At 40.6% G+C, this 18,106-nt stretch overlaps 1 protein-coding gene across 1 annotated transcript in view; it reads left to right on the top strand.

Moving 5' to 3' along the window:
• The window catches only part of ABCB1 (ATP binding cassette subfamily B member 1), a 48,706-nt gene extending 47,223 nt beyond the window's left edge, over nt 1–1,483 (top strand). The window contains exon 27 of the mRNA XM_075495527.1: nt 1,271–1,483. Coding sequence (XP_075351642.1) covers nt 1,271–1,477 — 207 coding nt within the window. The 3' untranslated portion in view covers nt 1,478–1,483. The remainder of the gene's footprint in view (nt 1–1,270) is intronic.
• Nucleotides 1,484–18,106: the final 16,623 nt, after the last annotated feature.

The following is an 18,106-nucleotide window of genomic DNA, read 5'->3' as shown; positions in this document are numbered from 1 at the left end:
TTATGCTAATAATAGACAAATATAAAGGTCTTACTCCTCCTTGCCAAAAAAACCCATATTTTTTTTGCATCTGTATGTCAGTAGGCAGATTGAAGTAGCAATGAAGAAGGCATTTCTTTGCCTGGAATTCTTCAGGCTGCAACTGGAAAAGTGCTATCAAAATTGAATCAGAAGGCACAAACTTCAGAAACTGAAAAGATTGAGGACGCTGCCAGAGAACGTTTTTTCTGGGAAATGGCCAAATCTTGCTTTCATAATTTTTCTTGCTTCTCTCATTGCTCTCCAGTCCTTGCTATATGTTCATGGCTAATATGCAAACTTCCAGTGAAAAAATTGCTAGAAAACGTATTTCTTTTTTAAGCCCAAAGCTGCAAACTTGGTATAACAGAAGTACAATCTAGCTGTAGAAAATCAACACAGATTCTACAAAAGTACTTACTATTAATGAGGCAAATATAATCTGAAAAGCTCAAACCCTATGGACTAAGTTTTGATCAATTCTAGGCATAAAACCACAAAGTTTTTGGGGCAAATGCAATTAAATAATGCCAGGATTCTTTGTTTTCTTAATTATGTGCCAGTTAGGTACAGAAATTTCATATCTTATTTTATTCTGCATTAATAAACATAAGGAATAAAGAAAAGAAAGCAGTGATTCTTATTAGTACTCTTCTGTCAGTGATAGCTTTAAGAAAAACATGATTCACGAGACTCCCTGCGAAATCATGAGAACTAGCATGATAGCAGTTGACCCAAGATTACTGACTTAACTCCCATATATAAATAATCAGCCATGGAAGGGACCTCTGCAGGTCTCTAATCAAACCTCCTCTTCAAACAAGTGCCAATACTGAATTCAAACTAGGTTGCTTAGTGCTGTGCCCAGCAGGGTCCTTGAAAGTCTCCAGGAAGATTCAACAAGGTCTCTTTTGTCCCTGTTCCAATGCTTAATTATCCTTGCAGTGAATATTTTTCTTATATGCCGTCAGAACGTCCCCTGTTACAATTTATGACCATTTTCTCTTGTTCTCCTACCATGCATCTCAGTAATGAGCCTGGTTCCATCTCATCCTCTTAGTTATCATGGCATCATCCACTGTGACATTTTTGACTCGTTGCCAACACAGGCTAACTCTAAAACAGGAAGCTAAAGCCACAGATGTTCCCTTTCCCTCACTGTCATATTACAGTTTACTTCACAGATGGCAATTGAAGTATATCTCACGACAGCTGCCAGAATAGTTCACCTTTTGGTTTGTTCATTGTGCAGATTGTTCAGGAAGCGCTGGATAAAGCCAGAGAAGGTCGCACCTGCATCGTGATAGCTCACCGCCTCTCTACCATCCAAAACGCTGACAAGATTGCCGTGGTCCAGAATGGCAAAGTCATAGAGCAAGGGACCCATCAGCAGCTCCTGGCTGAAAAAGGCATCTACTATTCTCTGGTCAATGTTCAAAGTGGGTCATGCAACATGTAAATTAAAGGCAGTACTTACCTCTGAATTGTCACTGTAATTATTTCAATACTGCTATTTTTGTCACTGTAATGATTTCAGTATCAATAGTCAGTCTTCATACTTTTGGTTTTCCTCCTTCCTTTTGTAAATCCTATCAAAACAAGAAATACTAAGTAAATATGCACCAGTTTCTCACTTCTAGTTTTCATTATTGAAACCATTCTACTATGTGGCCAAAGCAGAGGCCTATTGCACTCATAAAAGTAGAAGCATGCTAAGCCAAATGTAATTAATATTAGCTTGCTTTGAACTCTGTCAAAATCACACTAATCAGTTATGTCTGGTAAACAACCTGTAAACATTTTCATGCTTAGTAAAAACAGTTTTGCTATTGCCAGAAACAATCCTCAAGCCTTATCCTCACTGTGCTTGTGTAAGGCACAGACAGTCCTGGCCTATTAGGCTTGTTACCAACTTATTATGAGAACTTGCAGGTCAGCTGGAGCCTGATGTCAGATGTCTCTTGTTATGATGTGGAATTTTAGCCTGGTATGACAGCAAAGGTCTTGAAAATATGGATGCAGGCTGAAAACAAAGATCCCAGAACTGTAAGTACCTCACTGATGGTCAGTTACTTATCATTGAAGAGGTGCAACTTTAAGAGCTGGGAAAAGACTGCTTTAAATATAACACAGAAAAGAAGCAGCAGATAAGGAAAAACCCACAACTGATGGCAAAGCAAGGCACTTACTGCAGCCTGGGAAAGTAGCATCTGCAAGTCTCCCAAAGTCCCAGGGGTCAGAGGTCAAGGGCTAAGAATTCTCTAAAGACTACAGTATTTTATAAAAGGTGAAAATCTTGAATTTGGGCTTGGAGGGGGGGAAGGAAAGACACCTTTTTCAGTGTTAGCTTCCTTCATTGAAGAGCTCTTGAACCTCATCACCCTGATGACTAAGACTCTCAAGGACTGTAACTATCGGTGCTAATTACATGGCATCAGCTCTGTGGTATTGTATATTAGTTGCTAATTTAAGATGACTGTTAAGGACTAACTGCTTTGAATATGTAGTAATAGTGATTAATAACTATTAACCATTAGCAATGTGTATTGTTAATGAATATCTATGCAGTAAAGTTTTGTTTCTAAGTTTAAAACTGGCCTGATTGATCAGTCTTCCACACTTCCATCATAGTAATTTCTGATTCCCTGAGATTTATACATGTGATCTGTCTTACCTGCATGTAGATATTTATACACACACAGCCTAACCGATTGGTACTTAGGCTTGTCAATATACTAATAACACTCTCCAGAATGTTCATTGATACAGTTTCATTGTACTCCTCTTGAATCACTTACCTGTTTTCTTCTGTTCCTGTCTTAAATGGAAAACCAATTTGACTAGCAAACTTATTTGTTTCCTATTTATGTATTACTTGATACAATCAGGTTTTTGTCCATGGGTAAGGCTATTAGTCTGCACCATAATATAAATAAGTTATACTTGCAATTGCAAGAATGGAATAGATATTCTTTAACATTTATAGTCTGAAGATGCAAGTGAGAACATATTTAGGTTGATTTTTTTTACTAAATTCTGGATTTTAGTCTTTTATTTTTAAAACTAGGCTTTTTAATTTTTGATGATACAGTTTCTAATGATTGGATTAGTAATGATCGGATTGTTTCCCCAACTTATGTCATTTCAAAGATGCTTGATTTAGCAGACAAATTTAGCTCTTCCTGAAAATCAGGCAAGCACTGTAAATGTTTTACCACAGACATATGAAAATCAGTTTTGAAAATTTTAGCCATATAGTTTAAAATTTATTTCAGAAATTCATGTCAAATGTAGAAACTTTCCAAAACAATCTATTTTTCCCTATCCTTTCATTCCACATTTCTGAAGAAGTATTTCCCATTTGTTGAGATTTATGCAAAAGTTTGCATAATAATTGCTAAACACCTCACTTTTGGTTGAAAGGGGCTATAAGGAAAGTAAACACTTTCCTTTAAGGATAACCGATCTTTGTTTCCAAATCCACCATAAATGCTTAAATAACTATGCTGCTGCTCACAATTTATTTCCTTTCAGAATTTCCTTTTGGAAGACTACAATGATATTACTACTATTGTGCTACCACCAGATGCCTCATCATGTAATTTTTAGTCACAAAGCCAAAAGGACGGACAGAGACACCTCCAAAAATGTGTTCTTCACCATATTCTATTCATACACTTTTACATTATAATGCTTGACCCCGAGGAAGGGTTGACTGACCTAGAACAATTCTGCTTTAAAGACCGTGATTCTACCGCACCTTTCTACAGGGCATAAGAGATCTTACTTCCTAGCTCTGCCTTTTCAGTTAGGCTCTGAGATGTTTTGGTTCACTTTGTTATCATAAGATACATATGTGTTGTTATTCTGAAGTAATAGATCTTTTTTCCTCTGTCGTCTTCTTCTTTTAAAAGCCTGCAGCAGTTTCAAGTAGAACTTAACTTACCTTTGTGGAGGAAGGTAATCTAGCAGTGTTTTTACACATTTCTTGTGCCTCTTGCCCCATTACCTTTGAAACAAGGCTTTAGAAAGATGTCAGCATTGACACCACCTTGGTAATCTGAACGACTGTCCAAGCACATGCCACTGACTGTGGGAAAAAGGAAGCAAGAAGCACTTAAATTCAACAGTCTTATAGCCTTCCTGCTGAAACAACTAATCAAAAGACAGCTCTCGGAAGAAAAACGGGGTTTAGGTCTAGAAAGCCTTTCTTACTGCAGATTCTTATCAAGGTGTTGAATACTACAGTGTCCTATTGCCCAGCATTCTCCCCATACTTACCCCTACAAGGGCAATTTGCTGGTCCTTACGCAACAAATACCTCACTACTAAGCCTTTCTATAATTTCTGACACAGAGCGAGAGCATAAATAAACTCCAGCGTTGTCCCTCCCCTCAAAAGATTCTGAAGGAGTATTTCTCACCAATGCCATAGACGATGTAACATCTCCAAAGGAAGCATGTAAATTAGTTCTAGATCTCCACTAGTCTCTTCTTCAGGCATTCCCTCAAAGTTCTTCCCAAACTATCGCACATGTCGGGAGATGTTCAACAATCTTCCACCCTGACATCGACTCTCCATCAGTCTAGCTTCAATGGAACCAGTTCTCCTTCCTTATGAGTAAATCCCTTGAACTTGTTGTCTCTTGCTGCTATACTTATTTATGAAAACAACCTTCCTGGTAGCATTCATTTCTGCAAAACACTGAAGACCTTGAAACATTTGCTAATGAGTTTGAATAGACATACAGCTAATCGCTTCCTCAAGATGTATTGTCTATTCATACATTTATAACTCTTCCTCCTATTCCTCTCTTCAAAATCCAATCTACCTCGTAGACTTGGTCATTGAAAGGAAAGAAGAAGACAGCTTGGAGGAGAGGAGAAACATGGCACACTGCCTATGATTACAGGGTAAAATATGATTACAGATAAATAACTGTTATTGTCAAGTACCCAGTCTTTCTTCCAGTTAAATTATCTAGAACAATGTACTTTTTTCATACGTTCATTCTGTATTTCTAAGACAGGACAGTATCTTTTATTCTGGTTATTTTAATGCAGTAATAACTGAAAGCAGAAAGTAAGAAACAGGACCAGCAGCCACTTCAAATCCTTTGCTGTGAATTCCATGGGCTGTAGAAATACCAAAAGTAGAGAACAGGAAGGAAAAGAGCAGAACACACAAGGACAACTGTCTTTAGCAATCCCTGTTATTGTAAGGTGAGTACATTTCCTTTTGTCTTTGTATGCTTATTCTTGCATACATTTCATTCTAGCTGTACTCTGTTAACTAAGGAGATCAGTATCCTAATGCTGTTGTTGTAGAGGTCTAGGACAGGACTGCATCTAACTGAAAGTGAACATTCATGCCCAAGCTCATTTCTCTAAGCAAGCCCATCTTCTACATGGTTAACAAAGGTCTGGGCAATGAAGTCTAGGGCACAGTTCATCCCATTCTAGAGTTGCTGTCACTGGCAGGCCAGATTAACAACCACCTTGTATTGTATCTCCTCATAAAAGGATATGAGCATGATTGTCATAAACACCTACATTGTCAATGCCTTAGTGTAGAGAAAATGAGTCACGCATTGAATGACTGCTATATTAAAATAAGCATCTTAGATCCTGCACTACATAATGTTTCATAAAAGTAGATCTGTAAACACTAGCTGCAGCTTTGTATTCACCAAGACAGAGACATTTTTTATGGAAATACTAGAAATTGTATGGGCCCAAACATTTAAAGTCATTGATATTTTAGATAACTTAAAAGTAAAGACTGTGTCTAGATATATAATGTGTATATAATCTGTGTCTTAATAGATTTGCTTTAAGTGTCCATGCATAGAAATGATATAACTCATTTGCATAGTAAAGGAGACAAATATGTTAACAAATTTTTTGAATACAGCAAGCAATTGTTATAAGATAAAATAGCATGGTCCTTACATCATCTAACAAACAGGAATATTTTTATTTCCATCTTACTTCTGATTTGGTTCTCAAATCACTTATGAAAATGGGGTAAGTGAATAACTTGATTAATGTGGAATCTAAGAAAAAAAATAAGTTCAGGATATGTAAGATGTTAAAATGAAGCAATGCTGAGGGAGAAGGAATGTGTATCTATCTGACACAGTAACTTCTAGTTCCCACCTACTTTTCAAGTGTCCTTAATTAGGTCAGCTTTGTTTACAACAATATATAAAAAGAGTCAGGGCAGAATTTAGAAAGGATTAAGCTGCTATAGGTGTAAGGTGATTAGCATTATCTACTCTCTATTTACTGCTGGGGCTCTGACAAGCTGTTTGGTTAGCACTGGCTTCACTTTTTTCTTTCTAGGTACTCTTGGCTTCCCCAATATTAATTTCTTCTTAACTTCACTTGTACATATATCGCATTTTGTATAGCTTTCATTTTGGATGAGTCAATGTGCTTGTTTGTTGTACAAACTCTTCAATCATTCCTTGATATGCACATATTTCATAGTGATGTAAAACAATACATCATCTCCATGTTGTTCAAAAGCAAACAAAATTTATGCACGCATTCCAAGGGATGGGTAAAAGAAGGCACTATGGAATTATGACATGTTTCTCCATCCACAAAGTGAATTCAGCATAGAAATTCCTAATCTAAATTAAGTTTTCCCGAGATTTTCTGTTGGGTAGCTCTACAGAAGATTTATCTCCATGTACCTGACTATTCTTCAACGTAAAAGAAGATGAGTAATTAAAGATGAGAGTTATTTACATATCTGCTAAATCAGAAACAACTCAGACATTACACTTCATGCAGGCTAGAGTTGAGAATTACAGTTCAGGATGCTAATATTTCAAGGTTCAGCTTGTTAACGGTACGTTCAATGAAGCACACAACAACCTAGTTTTGCAGATGTTTATAATTTCATTTCCTGCAATTTCCTGAGGAGCTCGATAAATCATCAGAAACTTTGTTGCTCACTTGGCTCTCATTTGAAGACATTTTAAACCTTTCCTTTGAAGACATGGTTATTCCTTCTAACTCTCATTCTTCCATTATTACCTATGAGACTTTAAAGATAGAAAAAATGTATGTGCTTTCCATCTAAGAATCTTTCATTGATAAAGAATTTCTAAAATATTCTTCAAAATTTCTCTAGAATTCCTCATGAAAAAATGAAAAGCTAGGAGGAATTTCTGTGTCTGAACTTTCACACCAGTTTCCTTTGAGTTCATGATGGAAGGTCTGTATTTTCCTCACTATCACCAATACTATTAATCAATGATTTTTCTTTCTGTGGCCATGTCTAATTTGCCACATGATGGCCTCATTTGTTCAGACAATAGCTAAGTTAATCTGCATCTTCTTTTAGAAATTTCTTTTACTTTTCTTCTTCATGTATATCTTGTTCAATTCAATATATATATAGTGTTCTGTCTAATCCAAAGAGCAGTATTCTTAGGAGCTTTTGGTTACTGTCCAGGATCTCCACTCTCTTTTCTGCCCAAGGAAATAGTACCAATTCACAGTCTTGACAGCATTGCTACCACGTCTACTAAAGTCAGAGTTCTTAAGACCTAGACTAAGGCAGTAGACACTAACTGCTCTTCCCAGCTTGTACTATGTTAAGCAGTCCTGCTGGAGGCAGTCAGTGATGGTAGATAATGTTTATCTTAGCATTTAAATCAAAGGCCTTTCATTTATTTCTTCCTAATTTAATCTTATTTGTCACAAAATATATTAAGATAAAGGAGAAGGTTAAAGAAAAATATTCCCATGTATTAAAAATATTTCTGAGTATTACAAAGGCAAAGAGGTTTTCATTTAGTCTGGGTAATTTGATTCCAGATATAGAGTTTGAGTGCCATTTTCCCGAGTGAATTACTTCTTTAAGAGATATTACATTCAACACCACTATCATTCTACATTGAATTTCAGGTGCCGTATAATTTTAAAGAACAGATATAGAAACTTACAAAATAGGGTATTAAAGTGCTACAGTTATGTTAAAGTGAAACTTTTCACCTGCAAGACAAAAGGCATTTTACCACCGACATCAGTATTTTATATTAGGTGAATTTAGTATTTCCTGCTAATAGAAGATAAAAGCATTACATAATTGCTTGATTTTGCAGCTGTGGACAGGAAATTCAATGTTTGGTTCAATTTAATATACCACAGACTTTAAAATAGATGTACAATGCACTTTTATGTCATTTAAATTAAAATAATAATCTTAAAATAATTTAATTATATAATTGGTAAAACTGGCTGCAGTGAGGATACAGAGATGGTTTATTGCTCTGCACTAGGAAAAATCTGTTTCTAGGATGAGATTGCTTCACAAAAAGAAATGTCTGGTGAGTAATTCATTAGTATCTTAAAGGAAAACTGTTCTGAGAATATGCTCTCATCCAAAAAAAAAATTAATATCTTTAAGTCAGCTTAAAAATCAAACCTACACAATTTAACACTTACAGTTCCCAGCTGTAGAGGAAATGTACATCATTTCAGTTGGTAAATAGTGTGGTGCTTGAGACACAAAACCAGAGTTGACTTTTCTGTGACGCCTCATGGAGCACCAACGCAGTCTTCTCCAGCTGCTCCTGCTCACCCAGCTTTAGGAGTTTATGTGTATGTAGCTGCTCGTGCAGTTGAGCATTGGCCATGACTACGATTCTTGTACTATCACCTACAAACATCAGAATAGCAGCTGCAGTCCACCTGCCCGTAAGCCCCTATGTGTCTCCTTCTTGTGGATAGAGCAAACCCCTCTTTTAGGTGTTTGCCTTGGGAATCCTGTATCATGTCCAAAAGCAAAGCATCAGAATATTCATGCAAATAAAAGGAACTTCTATCTCAGATTAAGTCAACAAAAGTTTTGGACTATTGTTTTCATCCACAGCTTTCGTTTCTAAAGACTCAAAGAATATTGCAAATGTTAAGCTTCAGAATACCCATGTACCAATAAGATATTACACGTGTTTCGGGGGGAATAATTTCAACATTTTCAAGTGGTTTTGCATACTGACTTCAGTTTCAGACATGATAAATAACCGACAAACTGGCCAGTTACTTGAATTCCAACCTATGAATTGAGGTTACATATCTTAGGCATCTGAACATAATTTTTTATGCATTTACTATTATACACAGTAACTCATTAAATCTGTCATCTAAAAAAGTCCATATTAGGGAATTCACGTATTAAACAGATACTTGAACATTGTGATATCAGTTTGTTCTCAAATTATATGTTTTCTATGTTTATGGAGGTAGCTATGTTATACTATTTGGTCATAGCAAATCCCTTAGCTTTACCTTATTATTTTAATTGCATTTGACCTAGAAAATCCATTTTCTATTGCACAGTTGTTCTTCATCTATAGCTACCTGAAAATTGATATGAACTTTTGTTTCTAAGTTTCATCAGGAAGAAGGATCAAATGAGCTGGTGGCCAGTTCCTCCCAATATGTTCCAGATTGTCAGGTTTATTATGATTCCTCAAATTATAATAAAATATATATCTAGGGTGTCCATGCCAGAGAACAGCTGACTTAAAATAATTCTCAGTAACACACCAATGAACTACTCATCATGGGTGACAATGTATGTCCATACACATGATTACACATTGTCTATACAATGTTCTCAGTTGTATCCATAACAGAACAAGAAGCGATGGGTCAAATTCGATCTGAACATGAGAAAACATGTTTTTATTATTGTGAGGGTGGTTGAACACTGGAACAGGTTGCTTAGAGAAGTTGTGGAGTCTACATTTAGATATTCAAAACCAAACTAGACATGGTCCCGAGTAACCTGCTCTACTTGACCCTCCTTGAGCTAGGGTTTGGTGGGTGGACTAGTCCACTAGGGTGGACTAGACAATCTCCGGAGGTGCCTGCCAACCTCAGCCATTCTGTGATTCTGTGCAGGAAAAATCATGGTCAACCATGTGGATCCAACCAATTAAACAGATCCGCTTCGTATGGTGGCTTCCAGTATATTAAAACCATTCACTACATCACAAGCTGTATTAAGAAGAAAACAGTCATAAAAATAACGTTTGAAAAGCACTTTCTAAATTTTTGTCCAAAGAGTACATAAAAGTATCCTGCACCTCAAAGATGACCAGAATATGACAAAAGGAATGTCTTAGAAATACTTTATGACCTCTGCTTTCATCCCCAGTTTTGGCTGACAGCCTGAGCCAAGGAATCAGCCTTGGGTTGTGTCTCCCCAAGGAGAGAGAGGGGTGTTTTGTCACTTTTACCAACAGGCCATGACTTCTAACAGAACATTGTTTTGACAGCATGACAGTAAGCCATGCCTTTACACAGTGAAAACCAGGGACTGACAAAGCTTTGCGTTAGGAATTGCAGATAGTTTTTTACAGGACGGCCACAGGAAGCTGAAAAGTGGATGCTCAGGTACTGCTGTGGTTGTTTCTCTCTCCTCTCCTGCCTCTCCTGATGAGAGAGGGGGCTGCAGCAGCTCTCACTTTCACCCCTGCCACCTTCTGCTGCCACTGCATTGCTTAGGGCCCTCAAAGGCCACCCTGAGAACTCATAATGAAAGGAAAACACCAAGTTCCTCCAAGTTCCTAACAGCTCTCACATTGTCAAACCTCATTCTGACTGTTCAAATATTTTTTTATTTAATTTTTTTTTAAGCTTTCCATTCCTCTCAACCAACACTATCAAACTCTCAAAAGACAACACTGATTTTCCAGATATAAACACAACCATCCATAAAACTTTAAGGTGAGCTAATTCAAGAGATAAAATATAGCGTAGTTTAAATCCTATTATAAAACTTATGAGCATTATCTGTTACCTATTATAAGAGTAAGCATAAAGAGTATTTAGGAGCATTTGTCATTAAGAAAAGTGTATGACTTTCTGCAAATGAACTCCATCTTCTGGGCACAAGATATTCAAAAGGCACCATGCTAACTCCCATTCAGTTTGATCATGGATGGCTGAACAGTGATAACAAGAGCAGCTTCCCTTGAACAGCTTATGGTGGGTTCACGGCCCAGTGTGATGGTCTGCTCCATGAAATGGTGCTTTTTCAGTCATCCTGATTACTTGTGAACCTTACAAGGAATGATTAAAATATGAACAAAGAGACTTCCTTTGAGAGGAGTTAAGAGGAGACTTCTCAAATGCTTTCAAGAGTGATAAAATGGTAAAGAGTGATGACATCAAGAGTGATGACAATGATAAAACAGGCTCTTCAAAACTATTCATTTCTGGAGGCAGAGTGTGCACATAGTCCTTTGCAGACTTAGAAGGCTCCAAGTAGGCTGAAAAAGGCCGGCATGCATCAGTTTTTGAAATTTTTCCTCCTTAGAGTTTTATGTAAATTGAGCGAAGTCCAACCTCACTGCTTGGTTCTAACCTACCTAGTCCTACTGACTGTTGAATAACCTTCCAGAACAGCTGAAAACAGATGAACATCACCCCCCTGGTAAGTCAGCACATTTATTTTGTCTCAGACAGATTATCAGTGTTCAATAGTGAGTATTAAAAACCGAGCAAAAATATCCAGTGAAATTTCATTCTGCCTTAAAATACAGTTTACTGTTGTCGTGGTTTAGCTTCAGTGGGCAACTAAGCACCACACAGACGCTCGCTCACCCTTCCCCCTGGTGGGATGGGGGAGAGAATCTGAAGAGCAAAAGTAAGAAAACTCGTGGGTCAAGACAAGAACAGTTTAATAATTTAATAAAAAAAAGTAATGAAAAGGAAAAGTACGAGAGAGAGAGAGGAACAAAACCCAGGAAAAAAAACAAGTGATGCAACCACTCACCACCTGCTGACTGATGCCCAGCCCATCCTCGAGCAGCAATCGCTGCCCCCCTGACCAAATTCCCCCCAGTTTCTATACTGAGCATGATGTCATATGGTATGGAATAGCCCTTTGGGCAGTTGGGGTCAGCTGTCCTGGCTGTGCCCCCTCCCAGCTTCTTGTGCCTCTGGCAGAGCATGGGAAGCTGAAAAGTTCTTGACCAGTGTAAGCACTGCTTAGCAACAACTAAACCATCAGTGTGTTATCAACATTGTTCTCATACTAAATCCAAAACACAGCACTATACCGGCTACTAGGAAGAAAATTAACTCTATCCCAGCCGAAACCAGGACAGTATCCACCCCTTATTCTATACCATCTATGTCATGCCCAGGTTCTACCCTTTCTAATACGTTCCAATTAATCACCAGCACTTTCCCTGTCTTTTGATATATACACAGAGATATCATTCCCTTGGTCTATGGCCATCCCTCTAAAATGTCCGTTTTGTTCATTTAGTCCATGACTTTGGGCTCCATCTGTCATAACAGTCCTTCAGGGCAGGAGAGATGGTGTGTGGTGTTGGATTGTTGCATGCTGAAGCCAGTTCTGGTTCCATCACTGCTGCACTTTGCTTGGTTTCATCAAAGTTCATTCTTCATTAATCTGGGTGATTCTTACTGTAATACTGTTGATATGGTGTATGGCAACCATTAAAGTGATGACATACTGCATTATATAGCAATTAACATAATAAAATTCAGTTCATTGGCTATTTTCAGCCAAAATCAAATCCTCTTGAGGTACACAGCAGACTTCCCCATACTTTCACGTTACCCACCAAGTGCACCCAGGTTCCTGAGCAAAAGCAATCCCACGAATGGGTTTTCCTTTGCCCGAGGCAGGAGTAACCCAGACTGTCTTCCCCAGCATGTTTTTTGTGTGCACTACAGGGATTTTATCTCCTTTGACAGTTTGTAAAAGTTTTGATTGGGCAGGGCCAGCTCGATTGACAGATCCCCTAGTGTTGACTAACCAGGTGACCCTTGCTAAATGTGTATCCCAATGTTTAAATGTCCCACCACCCATTGCTCTCAGTGTAGTCTTTCACAGTCCATTGTATTGCTCGATTTTCGCAGAGGCTGGTGCATTATAGGGGATGTGATATACCCACTCAATGTCGTGCTCTTTGGCCCAGGTGCCTATGAGGTTGTTTCGGAAATGAGTCCCGTTGTCTGACTCAATTCTTTCTGGGGTGCCATGTTGCCATAGGACTTGCTTTTCAAGGCCCAGGATAGTGTTCTGGGCAGTGACATAGGGCATGGGATATGGGATATGTTTCCAGCCATCCGGAAACATCTAGTTGCTTCCACCATTGTAAGCACCTAGCGCTTGCCTTGGCGGGTTTGTGGGAGTGTGATATAATCAATCTGCCAGGCCTCCCCATATTTATATTCCAGCCATCGCCCTCCATACCACAGAGGCTTTAACTGCTTGGCTTGTTTGATTGCAGAGCATGTCTCACATTCATGGATAACCTGTGCCAGAGTGTCCATGGTCAAGTCCACCCTTCGATCGCGAGCACATCTGTATGTTGCATCTCTTCCTTGATGGCCTGAGGTGTCATGGGCCCACCGAGCTATAAATAATTCACCCTTATGTTGCCAGTCCAGATCCACCTGAGCCACTTCAACCTTAGCAGCCTGATCCACCTGCTGGTTGTTTTGGTGTTCTTCCGTGGCCCAACTCTTGGGTATGTGAGCATCTACATGACGTACTTTTACAAGCAGGTTCTCTGCCCAGGCAGCAATATTTTGCCACAATGCTGCAGCCCAGATGGGTTTGCCTCTGTGTTGCCAGTTGCTCTGCTTCCATTGCTGCAATCAGCCCCACAGGGCATTTGCCACCATCCATGAGTCAGTATAGAGATAGAGCACTGGACACTTTTTTCATTCAGCAATGTCTAAAGCCAGCTGGATGGCCTTTACTTCTGCAAATTGGCTCAATTCACCTTCTCCTTCAGCAGTTTCTACAACTTGTCCTATAGGACTCCATACAGCAGTCTTCCATCTCCAATGCTTTCCTACAATACGACAGGACCCATCAGTGAACAGGGCATATTGCTTCTCATTTTCTGGTAGTTTGTTGTACAGTGGGGCCTCCTCAGCATGCATTACCTCCTCCTCTGGCAATATTCCGAAATCTTTGCCTTCTGGCCAGTCCATAATTACTTCCAAGATCGCTGGGTGACTTGGGTTTCCTATTCGAGCCCATTGTGTAATCAGTGCGACCCACTTACTCCACATAGCATCAGTTGCATGATGTGTAGAGGGGACCCTCCTTTTGAACATCCAGCCCAGTACCGGCAGCCGGGGTGCCAGGAGGAGCTGTGCTTCCGTACCAACCACTTCTGAAGCAGCTCGAACCCCTTCATATGCTGCCAGTATCTCTTTTTCAGCTGGAGTGTAGCAGGCCTTGGATCCTCTGGATCCCTGACTCCAAAACCCTAGGGGTCAACCTCAAGTCTTCCCTGGTGCTTTCTGCCAGAGGCTCCAGGTGGGGCCATTCTCCCTGGCTGCAGTATAGAGCACATTCTTTACATCTTGCCCTGCCCAGACTGGCCCAAGGGCTACTGCATGAACTATCTCCTGTTTAATTTGTTCAAAGGCTTGTCGTTGCTCAGGGCCCCATTTGAAATCGTTCTTCTTCCAGGTCACTTGATAGAGAGGGCTGACCATCAGACTGTAATTTGGAATATGCATTCTCCAAAAACCCACAACACCTAAGAAAGCTTGGGTTTCCTTTTTGCTAGTTGGTAGAGACATGGCTGTTATTTTGTTAATATCATATCCATTGGGATCTGATGACATCCATCTTGCCATTTTATTCCTAAAAACTGGATCTCCTGTGCAGGTCCCTTGACCTTACTTTGTTTTATGGCAAAACTGGCTTTCAGGAGGATTTGGACTATTTTCTTCCCTTTCTCAAAAAATAATTCTGCTGTGTTGCCCCACACGATGATGTCATCAATATATTGCAGGTGTTCTGGAGCTTCACCCTGTTCCAGTGCAGCCTGGATCAGTCCATGGCAAATGGTAGGACCGTGTTTCCACCCCTGGGGCAATCGATTCCAAGTGTACTGAACAACCCTCCAAGTGAAAGCAAACTGTGGCCTGCACGCTGCTGCCAAAGGGATTGAGGAGAACGCATTAGCGATATCAGTTGTAGCATACCACTTGGCTGCCTTTGACTCCAGTTCATATTGAAGTTCCAGCATGTCCGGCACGGCAGCACTCAGCGGCGGCGTGACTTCATTCAGGCCACGATAGTCTACTGTTAGTCTGCACTCTCCATTAGACTTTTGCACTGGCCATATAGGACTGTTAAAAGGTGAGTGAGTCTTACTGATCACTCCTTGGCTCTCCAGTTGATGAATCAGCTTATGGATGGGAATCAGGGAGTCTCAGTTGGTGCGATATTGCCTTTGGTGCACTGTTGTAGTAGCAATCGGCACCTGTTCTTCGATCCTCAGCAACCCCACAACAGAAGGGTCCTCTGAAAGACTGGGCAAGGTGGACAGTTGTTTAATTTCCTCCGTCTCCAAGGCAGCTATACCAAAAGCCCACCAGTACCCTTTTGGGTCCTTGAAATACCCTCTCCTGAGGGAGTCTATGCCAAGGATGCACGGAGCCTCCGGGCCAGTCACAATGGGGTGCTTTTGCCACTCATTCCTGGTTAAGCTCACTTCAGCCTCACAGTTAGCTCACAGTTAGCTGTTGGGATCCCCCTGTCACTCCAGAAATACAAATGCGTTCCGCCCCTATATGGCTTGATGGCATTAGGGTAGACTGTGCACCGGTGTCTACTAGAGCCTTATACTCCTCTGGGCCTGATGCGCCAGGCCATCAAATCCACACAGTCCAGTAAACCCCATTGTCCCTTTTCTCCACCTGGCTGGAGGCAGGGCCCCTGTAGTCCTGGTCATGGTATTCGTTACCCACTTCTTGTACGTACGAGTCAGAAGTTTCTTCATTAAAATCAGGGGTAAGATCAGCCCTTCTACTCTGTCTGGGGAACTGTCCACTGGAAACTGGAGCAGCAATTTTCCTGGAAGAACCCCCTTGTGTGATTGTTTTTCCTTGCAACTCACATACCCGTGCCTCCAGGGTCGAGGTAGGTTTTCCATCCCACTTCCTCATGTCCTCTCTGTGGTCATGCAGGTAAAACCACAGGGTGTCCTGTGGTGTGCACCCTCTACATCCTCTCTCTTGAGCAGAAGAATGTTGACTCCTAATAGCTGAGGTGCTGGTCCGTACAGGTGGGGAGTAGGATCTATTCTCTTTGAGTTGCTGGACCAGTTTCTCCACAGCCAAGACGAGGGAAGAAGAGATACTTTCTTTGTAGAAAGAGTTGTTCCCAGAGCTGGCTAGCCACTTCATCCACCATTGGTCCCTCTTAGTTTTTCCAGGTCAGTATTGCCAATGAGTTGGCATAGGATGCTGGTGCATTCTGTACCAACTTCCGCCACATGGGTGGTGTGCACTTGACTTCATCTGGATCTTTGGATAACTGCTCATTGTCCAGGTCACCATAAATCGCCTCCTGCATGGCTAATTCCCTCAGGTACTGGATACCTCTCTCCAGTGTAGTCCCTTTGCCTGGGCTATATATAACATCTTCCTTGAAGGGATATATTTCCTTCATAGCTGACAGGAGTCACCTCCAGAGGCTGAGGGCTTGTGCCCCTTTTCCAATCACTTTGTCAATGCTCCCTTCCCTAGAAAGGGATCCTACCTGTAAGGGAAGCCCAATAGGCTTCCTTACCCTCTAATTCCAGGCTACTGGCCCTGTTATCCCAGCATCAGAGCAACAAGGTGATAACGTGCTCGCCTGGACAATGGCTGAAACCTTTTCACATATCTCACAGCTCACTCAGGGATAGGGATCGGGTGGTTTCCATCTCGTTTATGAGTTCTTCCTCTTCCTCCTCCTCTCCTTGTGATGGCCCTACTCTTTCATCCTCCTTTTCTAAACGAGCTGACTTTTGCCTCCAAGATTTCTTCTTGTGTATAGGGGTGACTGATACCGGTTCAGCTGCAGTGCCTGTCGCAGGGGTTGGAGTAACCACAGTATCTGTTGATGGGGTTGGAGTAGCTGCAGTGCCTGTCGCCAGGGCTGGAGTAGCCGTGATGCCTGCTGCCGCGGCAGTTGGAGTAGCCGCGGCGCCTGTCACCAGGGCTGGAGTAGCTGCAGTGTCTGTCATTTTGTTGTCAGATCCAGAGACCTTCTCTTCCCCTTGAGGGTACTGAATAGTGTTGAACAGGTCTTGGTAGGCATGGGCCAGGCCCCAGCACGTTGCAGTGATTTGTGTCTCTCTGGATTTGCCAGGGTGACAGCATAATTTTTCCAAATATTTTACTAGTTTTTCAGGATTCTGCACTTGTTCAGGGGTGAAGTTCCAAAACATTGGAGGTGCCCACTGTCCTAGCTACTTGCCCATACTATCCCACACACCCTGCCACTCATAACTATCCAGCTTTGGGGCAGATCTCTGGATGATATTCTTAAATTGCTTACTAATCTTAGACAAAACCAAAACAATATTCCCAAGAAATACCAATAGAAGGATCTTAACTACCCAAGGATGTTCAAAATACTGAAAAGTTATTGTAATGAAGGAGGAAACATCATAGAAGAAGGTAGTGAAGGTGCCATTCTGTATTTCCTCCATCAAAAACCTCTCAGAGGAAGAAGTGTAATTGCTAATTGTCTCCACGAGGAGGTACCTGAAGTACAGTAATTAATTCAGTACAAAACTCAGATACCAAATTAAGCTCAAAGCCACTATTGTAATAACAAATCTCCCAGGCAAAACATCACTTATCACTGCAGAGCAGAGCAAACTACAAAAAAACAACACCAATCTTTAACATGTAGAGCAAAAAAATGAGCTTGGTGCAGATCAGATAAACCAATATCGAGAACAGACAAATCAATATTGTGACCCACAACTGTTAACAGATCTAAATTCCTTAATACACTCTGGTTAATCTGTTATTGTCTCACACCCTTTGTGCCCCATATTGGGTGCCAAAAAGGACTGTCGTGGTTTAGCCCCAGTCAGCAACCAAGCACCACACAGCTGCTCGCTCACCCTCCCCCGCATTGGGATGGGGAAGAGAATCAGAAGAGCAAAAGTAAGAAAACTCGTGGGCTGAAACAAGAACAATGTAATAATTTTTTTAAAAAATGTAATGAAAAGGAAAACTATGAGAGAGAGAGAGAGAGAGAGAGAGAGAGGGGAAGA

Source organism: Mycteria americana, chromosome 2, assembly GCF_035582795.1.
Source record: "Mycteria americana isolate JAX WOST 10 ecotype Jacksonville Zoo and Gardens chromosome 2, USCA_MyAme_1.0, whole genome shotgun sequence".
Taxonomy (NCBI): Eukaryota; Metazoa; Chordata; class Aves; order Ciconiiformes; family Ciconiidae; genus Mycteria; species Mycteria americana.
This window is presented reverse-complemented; position numbering and strand designations above follow the sequence as displayed.